Source organism: Vicugna pacos, chromosome 23 (genome assembly GCF_048564905.1).
Source record: "Vicugna pacos chromosome 23, VicPac4, whole genome shotgun sequence".
In the NCBI taxonomy this organism is placed as follows: domain Eukaryota; kingdom Metazoa; phylum Chordata; class Mammalia; order Artiodactyla; family Camelidae; genus Vicugna; species Vicugna pacos.
The window spans coordinates 26,803,717-26,825,103 of record NC_133009.1 but is presented as its reverse complement, the minus strand read 5'-3'; the positions used below and the strand labels follow the sequence as shown (position 1 = coordinate 26,825,103).

Sequence of the window (21,387 nt, the reverse complement as noted above, 5' to 3'; positions counted from 1 at the left end):
AAATAAAATTAATTGGGACCTGGTATCTGCCTCAGAAAACGATTCTACTTAGTCAGCTTTAAGAGCTCAAGCTGGGAGTATCCACCTCTGACATCAGAAGCAGGAGGTCCACATCACGTGGTCCTTCCAGCCGCAGGGTCTTGCCATGCATGCTCAGCGCACGAATATCCAGTTTTTATTTTTTATTTTTTGTGCATCACAAGATGTTACCAGTAGTTTCAAAGGGCAATTAAATTTTAGGGAAAAAAATAGTTTGAATTGTGTTAACTGATCTCTCTGGATATGCACATGAGTCACATAGCACTCGCCTCTTTATCTTTCTGGGCCGTAAAGGCTGAAATCCAACAAAGGACCAAAGGGTGGGATGGGGGTGAAGGTGGGGGTCATCCATCAAAGGCTAACATGCAGAAGGGGCTTCTGGGTGATGTCTTCTGGGCTGGTTCAGCCCCTCCTGCCAGGTCCCTAGTCTCATCACCTCCCCTGGTGAGATTGTGTGCTGAGAAGGAAGCTGGGATGTTTGGAGTCCGGGCTGAGCCAGGTCAGGCGGCTACGATTAGACTCTGGGAGACCTGTCATCTCCATGACCGGGCATCTGCCACAGCAGTTTCTTTGCTGTCAGGAGATTCACTGAAAAACAGACTTGGGCAACAACATGCCAGTAGGGAGCAGAAGTCTCCAAGAGGAAGACGGACAGAAGGAAGGGGAGAAGGTGGTCAGGGGGCACCATCGCAAAGGGTTTGAGGAGGAAATGAAAATTGAGGAGATGGTATCAGAGAAGAGAGTCCACACTAGCCCCAGGGCCACTGTTCACACAGCAAGACGCTCTCTGCGGGAAGTCGCATCCTGGCTTTCCTGGGGTGACTGAGTGAAACCACTTCCTGGGTGTGAGAAAACATTGCTGTCCAAGAGGAATGGAGTTTACTGGGTTTAGCATCTTAGAAGGAGGGAAAGCCTTGCAGTGGCCAGAAAGCTATTCTCTGTGGACCAGCCCCATCCCTTCCTTCTCAAAAATGAGCCCTTGGATTTGGTTCTGCCTGATAAGTCAGAAATGTGGGGCTTAGATGTTCCTTTAATCACAACAACTTGAGGAACTTCAAGCAAATGGAAAATGCTTTCTGGATGTTGCCAAGCCCAGACCTTCTGAAAATAGTTCAGATGCATTTCCAGCCTCCTCGGGCAGCTGTTTGCTCTCACGCCGGCCTGTTCCGCGTCTCTGTTCACAGAGAGCACGCCCTTCGTCCTCCGGGCCTTCCCAGCGGCCTTCGTGGCCGTGGTGACCAAGCAGGACATCCCTTGCAGGAAGAGACACGGTGTTTCTGACGGGAGGGTCAGGGGCAGCTGTTGGAGAGCAAGACTGCTCTTTTTGGAGCTGTGGTTTGTTTCAGGAAAGGCTGTAGCATCCTTCCAGTCTCATGGAAGAAAAGGAAAAATGTGACTTCGACCGTGGCTCTGTTCACTTGGCTTTCCCTATCTAAGCCACAGCACCCTGACAAGTACCGTGTCTGTCTCCACAGGCTAGCTCACAAGTCGCTGTTCATTCATAACTTGCAGCTGTTGTAAGAATCCTCCTTGGTCATTTCATCCTGGGAACCAGAATGCAAGGTTTGGTTTTGAGAAGGCCACTGAAGCGATCACAAAGGCATTGGTCTTTGCAGATCTCTGAGGAAGCGCTGTCTAAAAGAGAAAACAGTATTTTTTTCATGCATTTCAAGAGCACTAAGATGGTCCTTGTTGCCAACACATAAATGGGAACTTTCTGGAAAACAGAGCCTACTTTTTAAATTTTGGATTCATTTCAGTCTTGGTAATTCAACACTTCTGAGACCAAATTCATCAGGGTTATTCTTTCTCTACCATATGTATCAGTAACTTGGTCGTTCCTTCCATGGGGCAGGTGGTTCATTCTTATTCAGTCATTTATTTCCACATCCATTGACTTAATCTCATTTTCACTTCTGCTTTGACTTCGTAATGATGATACCGTTGAAGTCGTTTCTGCTTGCTTTATAGTAGACTCTTATAGTAAGCTGCTGACTGAGAAAGGCCCCCCCCAAAAAAAAAAGAAAAAAAAAGTGAATGACTTATTCTGATTCTACTTTAGAAGGAGGGAGAAAAAAAAAAAGAAAATCACAGACTGAGGACATTTCTTTGCAGAAGATGGATGATGTGGTAGAGGAACTGCCCCCTTGGAGGCTGGTCAGGGCTTACTGTGGGGGAAGTGACTCCACATCCAAGCTCACACTTTAGCATCTGGGGCTCTGGAAACTAAGGAGAAAGAAACAGAGGTAGGAGTTGTACCCGAAGTAGCCAGACAGAACCCAAGGTGAACTATGGCTGTCTCCTGTGGTTCTAAGACAGCAGTTCTCACCCTAAGGTGTGTCTGTGAAGTTATTTTGATCTGAGCAGTAATTTAGTCACTCACTTGTACCTCATAGTATTAAGCCTCAGGTTGTTAAGTGTAGGGTTTTTTAAATTATTTTTTATTTTTAAATTTTTTTGGGGGGGGTAGATAATTAGGCTTATTTATGTATTTAATTTTTTTTTTTAATGGAGGTACTGGACACAGAACCCAGGACCTCATGCATGCTAGGCACGCACTCCACCACTGAGCTATACCCCTCGCCCCATTAAGTGTGTTAATGGAAGTCTCTGGTCAGATCTGTGACCCTTGTCCTGAGCTGGCCTCTGTTTCACCTACCCAGCTTGCGCTTTTCTCCTCCAGAGAACGAGGTGACGGGTGCTGGTGTATCTTGGAGGGAGATAGATTTCAGAAGAATTCCACTGTCAGAGAAATCAAGAAGGAAACTCTGTATAGCGTCATGTCTAATTTCATTAATTCTTTTTGGCACTAGTCCTCGGATACTAGAAAGAGGGTCTGAGCCAAGCTGACCCCCAGTCGTTATACACTGGGGATCAGCCGTTGGCCCTTTCTCAGTAACAATGGCTGGGAATTCTCTGAGTAGAGTAGAAACTCCCAGTCTAGTGCTGGGAGGAACTGACAGTCCCCACCTTGGGAACTGGTAGGATCGCGAGAGATGTTTGTGTGCAGGGCTGCAGAGCAGCCGAAGCAGGAACTGAGTTGGCACGAAGGTGACTGGAGCATTTTTTAATGACATTTAATCTTCTTCCTTAAGATATCATTGCAGCAAACATGGCTTGATCTCTATCTACACTTTCATACTACATAAAACCATTCTTGTAACAAGCCACCCTTATGAGAGGATAGGTTTTCCTAGATCCACCTGGTTGCGTTGTTTTGAGGTCAAGGGAAATTTTATAAAAAGTCTTTCTAACCTGTAAGTCACAAAAGCCTATAGCAGTGGTTCTTGAATTTCACCGAGCAGAAGAATCACCTGTAGTGCTTATCATATGTGCCGATGCCCAAACCTGTGTCCCCTACCCTCCATCCACCTTATTACTTCAGTAGTTTTAACGTGAGCTCCAGAAAACTGCATTTAGACAAGAAGCTCAGGTGATTCTCAAGCAGGTAGTTCAGAAACACATTCTGAAAATACTGTGTATTTTTGTTTTGTTGTTTTATTTCTTAGCTGTGCCATCACAGGCAAAAATGAGTCCTAACACATTTATAGTTAATGTCATAGTCTTTTAGTTATTTTGTAAATTACCCATGCAAAATGTTCAGGCCCAAACTTATTCTATCTTATGACCTATATGAGCCATAGTCCCCCATTATCAATTAGGGCGTGCCTAATACCCCTACAAATTATTATTTCTCTAAGATTGTTAATGTCTCAGAGTTTTCATACCATTTCACATTTAAAAAGCATTTCACAGGTACCCCAAACCTCATTGATCTGAAAACATTTATCCAAACCACAGTGCCACTTCAAACACGTAGATTGTTGAAAATTGATTTTTAAAAAACTAAGCTGCTTTCTTTGGCCTAAATCATCACTGTTAGCATCACTTCTGTCTCCATCCAATTCATGGCCTGAACTTCTGAGGCACTGAGTCTGCACCCGAGCACCCTGTCCTCTGGCCCTTCTTAAAAACAAACAAACAACAACAACAAGAAGGGGATGGGGAGGAAAGAAACATCTTAATACTGTCGCCTCATAGCAGAGTGAAAGTAAACCTAAGGTGCACACTTGAGGACTGCTTGTTGGAAACTACAAATGGCAGCAGTTACTTGCCTTGTCCGCACACCGACCTCCTTTGCCCTGGGCGACCTGGGGCGATTACAGGGACTGGATTCCGGTAATAGAATCGTCCCTCTTCTGCACCACAACATCCACTGGCCTGAAGAAGGTGCTGTTTCCCAGGAAAAGGAGTGAAGTCCCCCCAAGAAACGCACAGGGCCATCGCTGGGAGAGAATGTGCTGCTAACCAAGCGGCCCTCTGCATCCCCTGCCTTCCTCTGTGATAGTCCTTGAGATTTTCCTTTAAGATAACTTTCAGCATCTCTTCTTAGAGGTCAGCTATGAATGAGAAGACTTTGTTTGACTTGCTGATCCTGTGACAAACAGTTTATACCCAGGCTGTAGCTTCCTGTCTTTGCTGACGGGTTATTTTGAGGGAATTTTCTTCGCTGTGAGTCTGTGGAGAGGGCTCTAAAAATAAACAACATGGTTGCTTATTGGTGAGAACATGTGTGAGCAGATGTCAGCTGGTGACGGCATGTGGTGGCAACGTGATAGCAGCGTGTTACAAAGGCCTGCGTGGTGGGCCCTCGTCTCCCCCGCCACGCAGCCCAGCCCGAGTCCCGCGTCTCAATTAAAGAGGCTCCTGACTGGGAGGTGTCATCCACACAGGTGTGAAAACACGTCACTAGGATCTTATTAGTGGGCTGAATGTTGGAGATGGGGAGTTACAGGGCACGGAAAAAGTCTTCCTTATCTGTTTTCAAATTGAGAGATAAAAGGCACAGATCTGGGAGAGAGAGATAGAAAGACAGGCAGACAGTCATCCTCAAGGCCTTTTTCTTCTGTCCCAAGAAGTTTGCAAGGCAGGTAACACACCTTAAGTGAATGGGAGCCAGGTGGGTTTTAAATTCACTCAAGGAGCTGGGAAAAAAGCATTTTCATGCCTGACCTAGGAGGCAGTCAGCGATTCATCCATCAGATAAGTTACATACCTAGCATTATGTCCCTTGATCTCTTTTATCCATCTTTTTCTTTTGACTGTTTCATTGCAATCTTCTAAAAACCTCCAGGGACAGCATTACGTCAGCTTCATTTCACAGCAACAGAGGCTTGGGCGAATCAAGGCACGTGTTCAAAAAGATTTCCCGAGGAAACCAGGGACAGAGCAGGAGTGTCCATCTACATTCTCTCGTGCAAAATTCCGATAGTTATTACTGACTGTACCATAGACAGGACAGCCCTGGAGCGCTCAGCAGTGTTTTCTCTTCACCTGGAGGTGTCTGGGGTGTAATTTCTCTCCTAAGAATGTGGTGGGCCATATACGAGATCTAGTTGCTGCCGTTGTTTTAAAGAAAGTTCCAAATTTCAGGATGTCATAACTTCCAGGGCAGATATGTTTAATCCATTCCAAGGAGCTCCAGAGTTTTAAGCCATAGCCGAGCAGCCCCAAACCAACATACACTTGAATTTTTGATCATTGGAGAAGGAATTTTCACGTGCGGGTTAGAAATCATGACAGGTGGCTTGAAGAAAACTGAAATTGAGGCCAAACAAATGAAAAACAGTTACCACTCTTAGTAGGTAAGGCCGTCTTCTGTCAAAGAGGTCAAGGCCTTCCCTGTCCCTCCTTAATGTAAGCCAAGGTATTTATTTTACCATTTCGGTATGTAAATTGCACATTGTCATTTTAACGCTAGAATATGTTAAAGGGAACCCTGAACTCAGGAGCCTGACTGCCAGTGAAGGGACGCCAGGAGATCTGGGGCTAGAACCCACAGTCCCTCATAGACCCTTACGGCCTTGTCCCCTGGCCCTGAGTAGCAGGGACCTTCAGGTTCTGGGGGAACAATGAGTACATTCAGTGAGTCCTTCTTCTGCGTTGAATCTTTGTGTAGCTCTGTACGAGGTGTCTCCTCCGTAAAATAGCTAATGACTGTGCTTTTTAAAACTCCTAGCTGTCTGCCCAGTTGTTACAACACCCTCTGGCTCAGTGGGCAGCTTGTGCTCCAGACAGTCCCAGGTGCTCTGTGGGTACCTTGGTGAGTACACTCGTCTGCTTTATACCTCATTTGATGTAGAGATAGCAATCCATCTTGAGTGTGTGTCTCCTGGGGGGAACTTGTCCGCGGCGAAGTGGAATTCTGATGTGCAGCCTTGTAGCTGATCCCCAGTTTGGGAGTCTGAGTTTGTATCAGAAAAACTCATGAATGCTTTGAAGTCCTATGATGACTTGATCGCAGTGGGTTGTGGGTGTCTGAGATCTGCGCTCCTGGGGTTACCAGGTGATGGACAGATTCGTCTCCTGACCCCTTGGAGGATGCTTTCTGGAGGGTGGAACAGTCTGGCCAGGATGTCAAGGGTCCTTTTTTTGGTGTCTTCCTTGAATCTGTGTTCTTATTTCTGGCACAGAGCAATTGCTCAATTAATGTCTCTGGTACTGAACTGAAAGGGAGAGGGAGCTTTTCTCTCCTTGGCAGTTCTGGCGGGAGGCCTGTGGGAAAGTCATGCAGATGCCATGGTTTGCCACCTGCAAATTGCCATTTCTGGGTTGCATGAGAAAATGGGGTTGTGGGCGAGCCATCAGCTGACTGAACCTGGGAGCTGGCCACTTGCTCAGACCACTAAGCCGTGACTATCAGAACAGGTGCAGACTCGTCAGGGCCAAGGTCACAGGTTAGGCTGGGGGCCACCGAAGCCGGAGGTCTCACCCCTTTCTGATTTAGAGCATTCATAAATTCAGCCAACTTTTATTAAGTACCAGCGTTTATTGTATGCTGGGCAGTGAGCCCACAGACAAGACCAGGTCTTAGCTGACCCTGACACTCCAGAGCTCTGGCCCAGTGGTCCCCGATCCATGTCAGGAAGGGAGAAGATGGACTGCTGTCCGGATACTGGGTCACTCGCATTTTTGAGGCCCTGAGGAAGCTTGTATTATATGGATTCTAAATACCAGTGGAGGTCCCGCATAAGGACAAAGGAAATGTCTTTATTAGCCTAGCAGATGTCTGCTCCCCTCCTGTGCCCTTTACCAGACCTAACCTTGCTTCTTAGGAGTCAAGGAATCAAGAAAAGAAATAGTTTATTTATAGGGGCCTAAGCTGGGGTTTAAAAAAAAAAGGATTTATTGAGAATATACATTTATTTTCATCTAGGAAGCCTCAGAGTGGCTGGAAGCTGCCATGTGAATCAAAATAGTAAACAGTGTAATCTGTGCTTTTAAAGCTACTTATTGTGTGATAGACGATACGGGACTTCCGTTTTTTGTTTTTAATCTCTAAATTTGTATTTTATTTCACTGTTTAAACCCAGGAGTTAATTGTCTGATTTTTTTTTTTTCTCACCAGCTTTTTGGAAAAGACAAGGGAAGGGGATGAGAGAAGGAAAACATTTGTTGACTTCCCCTTATGTCCCTGGGACTTAAGGCGGTCATCCTCATCCGCCCCATGCTGGGCGGTCGGGGAGGCCCAGGGGGACGACCCCCACTTGTCAGGACACTGTGGCTTGGAGAGGTAAATGCCTGGTCCTCTGCCACCAAGCTCACTGATGACCAGAATCTGAATTCAGGTCTGGCCCTGGGCCCTCCAGCACACCACAGAGACCACCTTCCTTTTTTTTTTTTTTTTTTTTTGTCTTCCTTTTGCTTTCCCTTGGGAATCCTGTCCTATTAATTTTCTACTTCTGTTATCTACTACTTTGAGCTAATTTCCTTTTCATCTTTTCCTCCCCAGTAAGCGAGTGTAGAGGCCTGCCTACCCTAGTTCCTTGCCTGGTTTTCCTTCTCAGACCTGCCTTCTCACTTGGGGTTACTTTCGGTCGTTGGATCCCTGCAAGTTTCCCTCTTTCTTTGGTTAAAAAAACCAAAAAAACTCTGGAAACCCACCCTGCTCCTCCAACTCTGGGAAAATCAGGAGTGCCTCGGAGGGTGTGGCCGGGGAGAAAGATGCCCGGCTTCCCGGACAACGGGAGGCTCTCTGGCCCTACCTAGCTCGCCGCCTGTGAGCAAACCCCACGGACCCTTCCAGACCTTCCATGCACGACTGCTGAGCAGTGGGGCTCTGCATTTTCTTTCTTTCTTTCTTTCTTTCTTTCTTTTTTTTTTGTTTCTGTTCTTAGAAATAGTAATTGAGTAAAAATGTAAGTGAGCGCATGCCAGGGGGCAGGCGTCCAGGGTCAGGGTGAATTTCTCCATGCTGAGTGTGATTCTGAACACTCGTTAAGTGGAGTCTGGCCTGTGCCAAGCAGCTCGAGGGCCATCCCTGTCACCTTGTGTGAACCGCCTCTCTTTCCAAGGAGATGCTGGGAGCGGCCGCGGGGTGTGTGGGACCTGTGGCGCCCCTGGCTTTGCTCAGTCCCTCCGCAACCTGGGCGTAGCTGATCACGGCGCGTCCTGACCCTGATGGCTGGACTGGCAGCGCTGACGCTTCATCAGCTTTAAGTACAATCCCCTGGAGGAAGAAGTCGTCCTGCTCCTCCCAGCCCATGCAGCTGCTACATCATTTTGTTGCCTTTGAGTTCACTCTCCGCCAAAACGTAGGGTAAAACGAGGTTACCCTGCCTGAAGGTTTTCCTCCTAAGACATCAGAATCGGGAATCGATAAGCGGTAGGGACAGCCTCTCCATGAAGGAACAGGCCAAAAGCCATGAAGGTGGATTCAGCTTTGTTTTTCAAGCATTTCCTGAGCAAGATGCTTTTCACTAGCTTGGTTGAGATTAAATCTTAAATTGAGATGGGCTTCTCAAAAGGTGGCCGCCATTTGTGCATCCCGAAGGGTCCTAAGAAGCAGATCCCCTGGCCTGTCTCAGCCCTGCAGGGTCAGAACCACTGGGGCAGGTGGAGCCGAGGGGCCTCCCCTTCAGGAGGCGCCCCGGGGAGGCTGGCCTCTCTGCAGCTCAGGCCGCGCGCGCGCTCTCATCCTGCCGGGCTGTTTACTCACAGTCCTTCAGCACCAAGGGCGCAGGTCCAGCAGGGCCTCTGTTTGATCAGCTGGTCCTGCAAATGTGAGACCCTGAAGCCATGCAGGGCTGAGGTTTCACCCTGTGCTCTCCATTTTCCCCAGTGCTTACAGATACCAAGGTAGATCTGAGGTTAACCACACTGATCACACGTAGCCCTGGCCCTCCATTCTCCACAGAGGGGGCCACGAGTGTGCCAGCAAGTAAATGATCACACGGGCGTGTCGGAGCCTAGTCTGAAGGTGATGCGTGGGAGTGAGTTCCTCCATTCGCGTCCCAACTGTGGACTGGCAAGGGGCTTTGCAAAACTCACGTGTCTAAGTGGGGTATAACGTATAATGTGTAAGTCAGTGTATAATGTTTAATTCGCTGAGGGAGTGTTTGGTTGAAGCACTGCTGACCTCTGCATGGCCTGAATCCTGTTCTGAGACATTCCATGGGGTAAGGATCTAGCCAACAATGGAATGTAAACTTGACTATCTCAGCCAAATTCAGCTGCAAGGAACTGCAGTTTTCTCTTTCCAAATACTGCTTTTCTCAACCAGAGGTATGAGAGCAGGTGAGAATCTGACCCAGATATTAAAAAGAAAAGTTAATGATAAATCAGTTGGTATTTTCTTTGTGCAAGCCTATATACCTCCTTATATTTTTATGTTGTTTGGGAACCATCTAGTATTTGGAATCCAACCATCTAGACTCGGTCTTCTATAAGGACTGTGGTTTTGACCATCACACTAGAAGAATAACCAGTTCTTCTATGTGGTCTGGGTCACTGAACAGCCCACAGGGCTACTGAAGTATGGCAAGAATGACTGATAGTCTTAATTCTACAACCCAACGAGCCTTCCATTAAAAGGTCTCTACGTTAACTACAAAGATAGATATAGTTTGAAGATAAATGTCAAATGCATACAGAGATCGTGGGATGAAGATTCATATTCATATTTCGCTCCACAGTGTTTACTGTCTGCTGTGTGACTGGTACCAGTGATACCATCAGTGAATAAAACAGTGAAAAACTTTGCCCTTGGGGGAGCTTCACATTTTGGGAGAAAGAAGAGAGCCGATTAATTTAAAAAAGATGAGATAAGAATGGTAGAATCTGATCAATGTTATAGTGGAGAAAAGTAGAGTAGACTTGGGGGGTGGGGAGGTGAGTGGCAGTTTTTGGTGGGCGGGGCACGGAAGGGCTCTTTAAGAGCGTGACATGTAAACAGAGCCTTGAAGGAGGTCGGAGGACAGCCTGGGGCTGCGTGGAGTAGAGCATTTCTGGCAGAGGAGACAGACGTTGTCATTCCTGGCAGACTCAAGGATCATCCCGAGTACCCTAGGAGATGAGGTTAGAGAGGGAATGAGAGATGGGTCAGATGGGGCCTTCTAGGTCATGGCTTTTCCTCTGAATCAAAGGGGGAGAAGGGTGGTTTTAGCCAAGTGGTTCCTGTGGCTCTTAAGTTGAGAACAGTCCCCAGGTGACCAAGGTAGGGGCACAGAGTCCAGCGAGAAGAGCTTTGCAACACACTTTTTTTTTCTTTTGGATGGGGGAGGCAATTCGGTTTATTTATTTACTTTTTTCTTTTAATGGAGGTTCTGGGGATTGAACCCAGGACCTCGTGCATGCTAAGCACACGCTGTACCGCCAAGCTATATGCGCCCCAACTCCACCCCCAGAAAGGCATTTTGCAGCTGTATTTCTAAGTGAAGCTGCACCAAGAATTTCAAACAGACCTCCCTCGTGCTGAGTTCATTCTTCAGCAGATAATGCAACTGGTCGGCTCCAAGTGGGTTCTATATGTAGAATCCCTTTTTTGTGGTTTTTGCTTGTTTTAAGTGAATACTCCTAAGTCTTTGGCAACCCACCCCCTTCCTTTCTGGAAAGAAGCTCTCTGCACCCTTCTGTGTATGAAAATAACCGCTTGGGCCTCGCATCTTGTGCTGACAAGTGAGGGATGGCAGCTGCTGGAGGTTGTACTTGCTGTAACGCCTAGTCACAGCCACCCTCCGCTCAGTGGCCAGGGACACATGGCGCCAAACTCATAGGTGACCACGGCTGGCCTCGGAGAATGACAAACTAACTGCCCCGCCCTTTGTGAAGTGGAAAGTTGGGCTTGGAAGGGTCTTTGGATCTGTCTAGCTGTGCCCAGAGCCTTTGCCTAAACTTTCAAGTGAGGTCATGAGCCAGGGAATTTGTAAAACTATGTCTCTTATCAGTCAGAAAGCATTTCTGTTGGATGAGAGTTTGCTTTCTAATTTTTAAGTTTTGAACAGCAAGACTTTACGCTGGGATGTAGATCTGACTCCTTCATCCATCTGTACGAGACACGTCCCTGGACTCTCCTGTGGACCAGGGGACTAGCTCTGTCCACAGAGAGAGGAACGCAGCATAGACCTCGTCTTTGGGACCCTAAAGCTGAGTGACAAGGTCAGGCAGACAAACAAAAGCGAGAGCCAGCACCATGTGGTTGATTACAAGGAAGGGTGTGAGAGGTCAAAAGAACTGCTCCACTTGCCTTAGAGGTCAGGGAAGCCTTCGTGTGGGAGGCGGTATTCGCTGCTTAAAAAGATGACCTTTGAAATAATAGTTTGGCAGTTACCCAGTAGCAATCGGAAGCTGCTTATGTTTTCAGAAAGGAGGAGACTGGCCCTGTCGTGTCCTTTTCTTCCTCTGTGAGCTCGAGTGACTACCATCTCAATGAAAGCACCTAGAAGTCTTTGAAAAAAAAAAATCGGTGTGTTCCTACAGGAGACCCACTTCGAAATACTGAGGCTGGAGAACAGGGCAAGATCACTGTATCAAGTATAGGTTATTCAAAGTTGACACAGTCAGAAGCCATAATGGACCTGTTGCATAAGAATACCATGGCACCACGATGTGCTGTGACATAATGGAACTCTGTGAAATGACATTATTTCACAAGTTCAAGGTCACGATCTAGAGCTTTCCTTCTTTATCTAAAGGGCATATCGCAAAGATGGATCTCTCTTTCAAATTATACTCACATCGTACTTGGGTTTGTGGGCTAGCTGTGGCTCTGCCCCGTGATACTTTGTTGTGGGACTCAGGCTGAGGGCGCAGCGTCTAACCTGGGCACGCTAACCTCTGGCTGGACCTCATGAGATGCGGCAGTTACCCCCACCCACATGGGGCCAAGGCAACAGGACAGGAAGGGGCACAAGAAAGGGTCCATGTGGGAGTGGGCCCATGGGAGAAGGACAGACCCCATTTTGAACAAATGATAGAGTCTTCTACAGTGTAGGCAGAGAAGTTGGGCGAAAAAGAAGGATTTCTCCTGTGGTAACACCTTTCTGTGTTGTGGACATGCCATGATTGGATCCACAGTATTGCTTTTATCTGTGGGATTATGAGGAGCTTTACAATGGATATTTACTAAATAATTAGTAGGGTGACTTTATAAGACAGACATAAATGTCCTCCTCCATTTTTGTATCTGACTTGTTTGTTCCTCCTACTGAGATAGGTTTGTTTGATGTCAAAGGCACAGTAGGTAGCAGTTGGTTTAGGAAGCAAGTCCTGATGTGTTATGTGAAATTTATGTATGTCAGGGAAGCTCTGAAACTCAGGCTTACCTCCAAAACATGTAGTCATATCCCTTAGCCTTAGGGTCTCAGGCTGCTACCGTGGTCCTGACATGCCCGGCATGCCTGGTAGATGTTCTTCATAGTAAGGATCCAGGCTGAGTTTCCATGAGACTGTAAGTCCGCAGATGCTTCGCTGTTCGCTGGAGGGACCATGACTTCCCTATTTCTTATCTCTCTTGTGTGAGTTCCATTGCCAGTTTAATGATATAAATATCGCGCGCCATGTGGTTCCCTAGACGTCGACGGCTTAGGCTCAGCCTCCTTCTCACTGTGTCCAGTGAGAAAACTGGAGAGGAGCCCTGCCTGGCCTGGGGCATCTCCTGTGCAGCTCTCAAGACAGGGAGCGCCATCCATCCATCCGCCCGGAGCGCCCCGGAGCACGCTGGGCAACTCGGTGCCAGCGAGGTCATCGTCGTCACCGCAGCCTATTCTTAGTAGCAGCAGGTGCTGAGCTTTTCCATCCTGCTCTTGGGGTCAGCGGTGGGAAAGAGCAGGAAAAAAAAAAAATGAAAGCATTGTTTTGCACATGGCTGGACATCTGTGTTTCTGAATTGCCCTGTTGTGTGGCTGATGCAACTGCTGAGGCTGTTTTGCTGAATGTGAACTTTGTCCACCGACTGGACTCTAAATTGGTTTTGGATCCTTGTGAAATCTAAACGGTCAGACCATATTTTTCTAATCTTCGGCTGGACTGGCTCCTTGCTCTGAAGTGGAGCTGACTCAGATGTGTTCACATTCGCCGCGGGGGTTGCTTCTCTATTTTCCTGGTCTGTGTTTCTTGTTTTCTCAAGCTTGCTACTTACCTCGTCCGCTGTGCATGTGCGGGAGAGCGGGAGGGCAGCTCCCTGGGGGCACTGCGGCCACTGCGGCTTCTGGGATGGTTTACTGGAGGGTTATTGTCAGGGAGAGAGCAGACTGATTGTCGGAAACTAAACAGGGGAAGCACCAAGACCAGCTTACCCACTAGGTCCGCCGGTACCACGGCAAAAACGTGGACTTGGGCTTCAGATATCAGAGCCCTCGGATCCCTTATTGGAACCATGGGCCCCTGGGGCTGTGGTCTCCCCTTGGTAGTCCTAGTGCTGAGGTGCTCAACCTCAGTGTGCATGAGAATCAGCTGGGAGGTGAGTGACCCACCTCCAGACCGGGGTCCGCCTCCAGAAATTCTGATTCACTTGGTGTGGGGTGGGGCCTGGCATCTTGTTTTACAAAAGCTCCCCAGGGCATGCTAATGTGCATCCAGAATTGAGAACCTCTGTTTTGGGAGTTAACGGAGCTTTTGCTACCGTGATTTTCTGTCTAGCCATCCACGTTATAATATGAGTGAATTTCTGTATGAAGAAAAGGCATATGTCTGAGTGAGGGTGTTGATAGATGAAGGTGGATTCTGTCTTTAGTAGTAAGAAGATGGATAATAATGATCCCATTAGCCGCCAGTTATTGAATACTTAAATTAGGCACTGGGCTAATCTTTACGTTAGCCCTAGAAGAGAAACACTTGTTATTCTCCGTTTTCCAGATAAGGAGACCGAAGCTTGCAGACATCATGTAATTTCCCCACAGTCACACGGCTACTCAGTGGCAGAGCCAGAGCTTGAACTCGGTCTGTCTGGTTCCAAAGCTCATCGAACCAATCGCTCCCCTAAGATGATAAACTTAAATATAAACAAGAAGATTTGGGGTGAAAGGATGAGGTGTCAGAATTCACTGAGTGCGAATACGTTATCTGTGTGATAAGGGAATCATTTTTTTCTGAAAGAGGGGTAAAAAAGATATGTTTGGATGTCTTCCTTTTTTTCTTTCTTTTAAGTCCAGTATTTCTCTCACAAAAACCTCTGGAAATTCAAGGCAGGCAGCAGAACTCAGGGGCTTGAACGCAGATGTCAAAATTAGGCAGCGGCTTCAGAGTTTCGCTCATCCCTCTGTGTTCCTCGTCTGTGGGATGGAGATGGTTTCTTCTTACATGACCTCGTGTGAAGTATGGTGCATCCTTAAGTGAGTCTCTGGTCCAGACTGGGTAATCCCTGAGGTGTGCAACGTCAAATCTGGATGTTTCTCATTTTGCTCCCTAGATAGGATCAACCTTTGTTTTTCCTTATTTTTTAAATTTTTAAAATTATTTATTTGTTTGTTTATTTTTTTGCAAGCTAGTAAATCTGAGTTCTTACTCAAACTGCTTCATTAACCCTTCAATGCCTATTAAAAGATCAGAATGGTACTGGGCCCAGGCTTTAGACATTCCACCCCCAGTTCCTGGCCATCCTATCTGTCCGCATATGTTTGAAGGAATGTTGCAGATCGAGGCATCCAATAAAAATTTGATAAATGAGGGAGTGAATGAATTTTGCAGATATTCATAGAAATAGCACCTTGCATATTGCTAAGGACTTCTTGGGAAATGAGCAAGGTCTTAGTCTGTTGGTCTGTTCCCAAGAGGCCACTTGGTCTGTTAGCCGACTCTTAATTCCTACCTGGGAGAGCTTTTTGCACACTAAGCATAGCAATATTAATAGGGTTAAAACAAATCTTATTATCGCCAACCTCTGTTTATATTTCTCAGCCTTGATGAACGGATCCTGATTTTTTCTTTACTCTCAGTAGTATGTTTCATGTTATAAATGACGAATTAATAATTAGTCCCCAGGGCCCACCAAGAGCAGGAGAGAAGCTCTTTGCCAGCCCACAGGGAAGACAAGGCCAACTTTGATGCGTTCTTGCCATGGATGGTCCCATGGGGACACCTGGATTAGCCCTTGCTCCCTCTGTGAGTTCAAGCTGCTGTCACTGGAGTTACGAAGGGCCAGTCGGGCCTCAGCCAGACAGCACAAGTATTTTTAGGGCTCATCTTGTCGCAATCTAACTTCTGCTTGAAACTTTTAACACATGCAGTCTGCCCCGAAATGATGTTTAAACTACTCTCTGGGTAGTGGAGGAGGGCTCAGATTAGTCCTACAGCCTTTCAGCATTTTTTTTTTTTATTACTAAATATCCAACAGGCTGAACAGAGGAAATTCAAGTCTAACCCTGGAGGGACCCCTGTTTAGTCATCTGTCTAGACAGACGAGTTCATATAATGGGCCTCTCTGTTTCTTCTGCTTTGTTATAACAGACGGTGGTCCCTTCCTTTAAACTTTGTGAGGATGTCAACCTTTGGTTGTTTTGATCCCAGCTTACTGTTGATAAGCCAAGAAAGTGACTCAGACATGAGCCAAAGATGACTCTTAAGTGTGACACTTAGTCTGTGATATAACAGAAGGAAAAGACAGGCTTTGCATCAAGGAGAACCTCGGGTAAAATCCTGACTGTGAAATATTGGGCAAGTCAGTTACCCTCTCTGAACCTCGTGTTTCTCTTGAAAATAAGAATTAACTTTGAAAAATAAGCTTCTCTAACGGTACTTTTGAAAAAAGAAATTAACACATAAAAATGCCTTGCCTGTGGTAGGGAGCGAATGAATTACTCATTCATTCAATCATTCATTCATTTCAAGGTGATCAGTGAAGATTTTAATGTTCTTGCTTTTGTGTTCTGAGAACCAAAGGAAACCCAGAAATTCCAGCTCATGTTTTTAATATCAAGTTACCATACATTGAGAAAAGCAAGTGAGATATATTTTCGAAAACTTAGGAAAAAAGTTAAAAGTGGTACCAATTTCTACCAGAGGAAAATGATACTGGAGATACTGTTTAAAAATTGGTAGATGTTAATAAGGCAGAATGCCATCCTATGTCAGAAGGGTTTGAAACTCTCAGGACTTGCCTAAAGGGACCATGTGTTTCAGTGACTATTTCTCCAACTAAGGGATACCTCCGTCCCCCTTGTCATTTTAATTTAATTCCTTCCTGGATCGTCCCTGAAAATGATGAGATGATAAATGATAAAACAATGATGTGGAAAATATTGTTTTATTTAATTTAATTCAGTAAATATCCGCCAAGCATACAGGGTCTCAAGGGCTTGCTACCTGAATCACACAGCTGGACAAAAAAATAGAGACTAGGGATGGGTCCCTTCTGGAAGAAGCAGCACAGACAGCCCAGAGGAAGGCACTGGGGGTCATGTGCACCAACTGCCTTGCACAAAGCAGAACAGCAAAAAGTTGCTGAATGATATTTATAAGCCGAGGCCAATGGAAACACCAAGACAAGGTGATTGGTTAATGAAACCAACTCTTTTTTTTTTTTTTTAACATCTTTACAAGATTTCATTTTCCCATCCAGGAACATAAGATACCTCTTCGTTTATTAAAGTTTGATTTTTAAATCCTCCGTACAAAGATCATTCTAAAATGTGACTAAGTCCTGAATGTGAGACCAACTTTTTAAAAAAGTGATCCATGTCGCACATAGAGCAACAGATATGTGTCTTGGAGTAGCCACCGCCTCTTTGTGAAAAGGGAAGGAGGAAAGTTAGCGTCTCCTTCAGCTGTTAGAGGACAGAAGGAAATGATGTCTGTGTTGATAGCGAAACTTTTCACATTTCGGAGTACAGTTCCTGACACTCTCGTACATTGAAATTCCATTAGAATCCAGCGCTTTACGTGGCTTCGGATATGGTATGTCTGAGTCATGTCTCTTTCAATACAACTGCAATCAATAAAAAACCCCAGTAAAATGTGGTTAACCACAAGGACATCCCTCCCCACCATCCCCGCCCCCAATCAGCACTGTGATTCATTCCGTTTTGTGCTCCTCCCCCCAGTAAACTCTATATGGAGAGAGACTTATGCTTCTCCAAGTACAAAGAACAGAAAGTCCCAGTCTTGTGCTGGTTGCCTGTTCCTGTGTTGTATAGCTTGCCCCACGCCTGACCCCTGGGAAGCCCCGTCCTGTCCCTTGTCCCTTGGGTGGTTGTGGCCAGGGAGAAACTCTGCCTGGGGTCATGGGTATGCAGGATAGATGTTTCCAGAGGAGGCGGCCTGAGGTCCAGAAGGCCTTCCTGAGTAAACAGTCTTGCTCTCTTTCTTCCTCATGAAACTGCCTTCCTCCTGTCTCCTCTGTAAAGTGAATGCTGAGGCCTCCTGAGCCATCGCCTCCTTCATTTTGATTCATTCTGTATCTTGTAGTGCTTTTCCCCTTCTGTTCTTACACAGGAGGGCCCTGAGGCAGGAGTTGTGATTGCCTGGGGAGGCCAGAGGGGAGGAGGAGGAGGGTGACAGACAGACAGGTGTGCAGAGGACAGAGACAGCCTTCACCTGCTCGGCCCTTGTTTTGTTTTTTTTTTTTTTTACCACTTTAACCATTTTTAAAATTTTTTAGGGGGGAGGTAATATTATTCATTTTATTTATTGTCATTATTATTTTTTATTTAACAGAGGTACTGGGGATCGAACCCAGGACCTCATGCCTGCTAGGCATGCCCTCTACCACTGAGCTATACCCTCCCCTCCACTCACTCTTTGGACTTGGCGGCTGCTACCAGCCTGAGCAGCCCCTTCCCTGGCCGGCGAAGCTAGAGGGGAGTCTGCCAGCAGACTCCAGCTGTCATCCCGGAAGTCCTTGAAACATGACCTTCCATCACCCAGAGGGGAAATCGGGACCCACGATTACCTTTAACTGTCAAAGCAGACCAGGAGAAGGTGCACTTTTTTCTGTGTTCTTGGGAAAACGGTGCGCCTTTCTTTGACCCGCCTCATGCTCCCAGCCAGCTCTCACATTTCTTCTCAAGGTTGCTGTTTAGGGGGAGGTTTTATTTAAAAGTTCTGAGGTTAGGTCTCTGGAAGGCAAGATGAAGCCAATTGAAAACCGTCTCCTTTATCTCTTCTCTTGACCACGGGAAGTTCAGTTCTTTCATCCGAATCAGCGAAGGCCAAAGTTGAAGTCGCTGGCTGTGATATCATCTAATTTTACCGCTCTCCTCTCCTTGCTTCCAGGTAATGGAGAGAGGTGAATTCAAATACGTTCAACTGTGCTTAACTTCTTTTACTTATCAGAGGAGCCAGTTACCCTTTGCTAAGGATCTCTGACTAGTTTCGTTTATTCACACTTGGTATTTGGTCCATAATAACAATAACAGCAGCAGCAATAATAGTAGTATTTATTACTTCTACTATGGTAGTGCCGCTTCTACCCCAGGTTTCTGCTAAGCACTTTGGAGAAATTGATTCATTTGATCCTGGCAATAATAGATAGGCGTTATTCTTTTCTCCATCTCACGTAAGAAAAAAACCAAGGCAGAGAGTTTAAATCACTCCCAAGATCAATAGCCACAATGTGGACCAGCCAGGACACCCCCCTCCCCCGCCACCATAGTTGCCACTGTCATCATGACTCACTCCCGTTCATTGAAGCTTGAGTCAATCACCAACCACGTGACACGGAAGCAGCAGGGCGGTGTAATGGCTAAGTTAGGCACCAACAGCTGGAATGAAAGTTGCTTAGGTCTGTGTGTTGAGGGAAAGGCAGTCCACTCTGAAAGTGGGGTCCACTTGGCCCAAAGTATGGAAATCATTTATATGTTGGAAACCTACATGGTGCGTGGACCCCAGCACTCCTGCGGGTCTCCACTGAAAAGAGCCGTCAGCATGCCCAGCTCTCTTCAGATGGCTTTTTTTTTTTAAAAAAACTCACCCCTTTGATTAGCAAACAGTACAAATGTTTATAGAGTTGGAGGATTTTGAAGATCTTTATTTGAATTGCACAAAGCAGCCAAATGCAGTTTGGCCCTGGGCTGCAGCATATATGTGTCTGGATGCCAAGAAGCAACTGCGCTCCGCCTGGGATGCCGAGCATTCCAGACCTGTTACCTTGTAAGTGTAATATTTACCAGATTTTCGCTTCATCTGGAGATGGGGAGCAGAGCTGCCCGGAGTGGGGGTGGGGCCGGCTGCTGGGAAGGGAGCTCATGGGCAGAGGAATCCCTGCGTGAGCGGGGAGCCGGGAAGGTGAGCACAGAGCTGCCAGAAACAAGCCCTTGTGCTGGCAACTTGGAATCGAGGAAAAAATAACAGAGGCTGAGATGCTGGGGCTCAGCGCGAACCAGGCCCAGCGCTGGGTCTTTTTGCTTTCACCGTCCTAGTTTATCCTCCCGGCTCTAGGCGGCAGATGCTGACTTGTCCCCATTTTACAGATGGGGAAAGCGCAGTTGAGAGAGTTACGTGGATTGCCCAAAGTCAGGTAGCTAGTTCTGTCCCGAGGTCTGTCTGTATTTTTACTTTGGTAAAACTGGTTTAGAGCAAAGGGTGAGGGTGGCCCAGCAGGCCCTAAGCATTCCCTGTAACCTCTGTCTATTCTCTCTGCCTCTGACCTTCCCACCATCCTGCAAGGTTGGTGTTTCACATTTTGCAAATAAGGAAACTGAGGCCTAAAATCATTAGAAGATGCGCCCGAGGCCAGCTCTGAAGTGGCAAAGCCAAAGCCGAATCTGGGTCCGCTGAGTCCCAAACCTTAAATCTCGTTGGTCACAGTGCGATGTCTTCATCGAGCACCAGTGCCAAGATGACAAACAAAAAACCAAATCCTAAAACTCTGGACAAGCCCTGAGCTCTGTGATGTGCCTGAAAGAGAAGGGGCTGGAGGCTGAGTTCCAGGCGGTCTGTACTGAACCCCATATGTCAATAAACAGAGCTAGTAAATGAGATAATGTTATTAGGAGCGTGTGTGTGTATCCGTGCACACACAGTGGGGCCGTCCTAGGCTGGAGCAGGGGAGAATTATTTTCAAATTGAAGAGATCAGCAGTTGTCAGAGAAGCACATGGGTAATGAACCATACTTTACTTTCATCATCACTTCGTGGGATGAGTAAATAGTGACAGGATCCCTGAGGTCAGCAAAAGGGGACGGTGAAAGCTGCCTCTCGGTCTTCCTGCCCTTCCGGGATGGGGGCTGCCATGACCCTCAACATCGCTGTAGTTTTTTAGTTTTCATTTTTTATTTTTTTGCGGAGGAGTATTTGTGTGAAAATGAGACCAGAGCATTGGAAACGGCCCCCCGCCCCCCAGCCAAAGTGCTCGGGGCCGTCTTCCAACGAGGCTGGAAATATAAACAGAAGAGCCAGCTTACCCGGAGGCCCCTGCAAGGGCTCTTATTCGCCACTGCTCCCTTTGCTTCGGGGGACCATGCTTTGGTTGAATCTCACCCAAAAAGCAGTATTTTTAGCCGAAGGTGGAAAATTAGAAAAGCAAAGGTGTGAAATGAAGCTCTTGGGTTAGTGTTGTCGGTGGGAGAGCAGTCCGTCGCCCCCAGCGTAGAGAACGTGGCTCCAAGACTCACATCCAGACTCGGGCAGGGCCCCTGACGCGCACGGCGCCCGCCGCTGCTCACGCGAGGGACGCGGGGCCTAGTTTTAAGCACTTGGTTTCACTTCCACACTCAAGTGGGTCGTCAGCTTTTCTCTCTGTGGAAATTCAGAGTTTTTTCTCTTCTGGCTTCAGTGCCTCTGTGTCCTGTATTGGACAGTTGGTTACAGGAACTGAATCCAAAGAATGATTTTCCATCATTTCCATTTTTTTTGGCATATACAACAGGCCTTGGTGATGCTACTATTTTTTTGAGTGGGTTTTGTTTCGTGAGTGGATTTGGTCTCTAAATTCCCTTTTCTGATTGGGCTTTGGTGGTGTCAGGGGTATACTGTCTGCCTGAGTTGGAGTATTTTCCTATTTCTTTCTCTGGAAGAGTCTGCATGGATTGGAGTGATATGTTTCCTGAAAGTCTAGTGAGACTCCTCCAGCTGCCGGGGACTAGTATTTCTTTGTAGGACATTTCATTATGGGATTATTTTAAAAATATTGATATG

General features: G+C 46.7%; 1 protein-coding gene across 3 annotated transcripts in view; it reads left to right on the top strand.

The window, feature by feature from the left end:
- TGFB2 (transforming growth factor beta 2) overlaps positions 1-21,387 on the top strand; it is a 75,372-nt gene that overhangs the window by 10,149 nt on the left and 43,836 nt on the right. For 2 of the 3 annotated variants that reach the window (XM_015238632.3, XM_006203656.4), the window contains exon 2: positions 6,059-6,142. The exons of the other annotated variant lie outside the window; for it this stretch is intronic. In XM_015238632.3, the coding sequence (XP_015094118.2) occupies positions 6,059-6,142 (84 nt within the window). The remainder of the gene's footprint in view (positions 1-6,058; positions 6,143-21,387) is intronic. 3 annotated transcript variants of the gene reach the window in all.